This window comes from Fulmarus glacialis, unplaced genomic scaffold (assembly GCF_000690835.1).
Source record: "Fulmarus glacialis isolate BGI_N327 unplaced genomic scaffold, ASM69083v1 scaffold23377, whole genome shotgun sequence".
Classification (NCBI taxonomy): Eukaryota; Metazoa; Chordata; class Aves; order Procellariiformes; family Procellariidae; genus Fulmarus; species Fulmarus glacialis.
In genome coordinates, this window is record NW_009224110.1 from 1 (window position 1) to 515 (window position 515).

Here is a 515-nt window from a genome sequence, read left to right on the forward strand (position 1 = left end):
CCGGTGCCGCGGCGCGGTGGGGTCAGGGTGTGGGATGGGCACTGGGGGTCAGACCACGACGGTCGGGGCTTCCTCTGCCCAGGGAGGTCTCGCTCAGAGCCTCCGAGTCTCGGTCGCGGCTGGAGGTGCTCTCCACGTCCTCGGGGTCTTTCTTCCCGCTGTTCCTCACGGCCGCCTCCAGCGCCTTCTGCTTGCGGTAGAAGTGGGAGAACTTGTTGAAGATGATGGTGATGGGCAGTGCCACGACCAGGATGCCCCCCAGGATGCAGCCCGAGGCAGCCAGCTTGCCCGCCACAGTGACGGGTACCACATCGCCATAGCCCACAGTGGTCATGCTGACTGTGCCCCACCACCAGCACGCCGGGATGGTGTCAAAGCCAACATCTTCCTCCTTCTCAGCGGTGTATGCCACGCCGGAGAAGACAGAGACCCCCACGGCCAGGTAGAGCAGTAGGATCCCCACCTCCCGGTAGCTGTGCTGGAAGGCAAAGCAGAGCGGTGGTCAGCGGGGGCCA

The 515-nt window shown here is 65.2% G+C and overlaps 1 protein-coding gene across 1 annotated transcript in view; it reads right to left on the bottom strand.

Annotated features, from left to right (window-relative positions):
* Nucleotides 1–22: 22 nt before the first annotated feature.
* KCNS1 (potassium voltage-gated channel, delayed-rectifier, subfamily S, member 1) overlaps nucleotides 23–515 on the bottom strand; it is a 7939-nt gene continuing 7446 nt past the window's right edge. Inside the window, exon 2 of the mRNA XM_009582055.1 lies at nucleotides 23–478. Within this exon, the coding sequence (XP_009580350.1) occupies nucleotides 23–478 (456 nt within the window). The remainder of the gene's footprint in view (nucleotides 479–515) is intronic.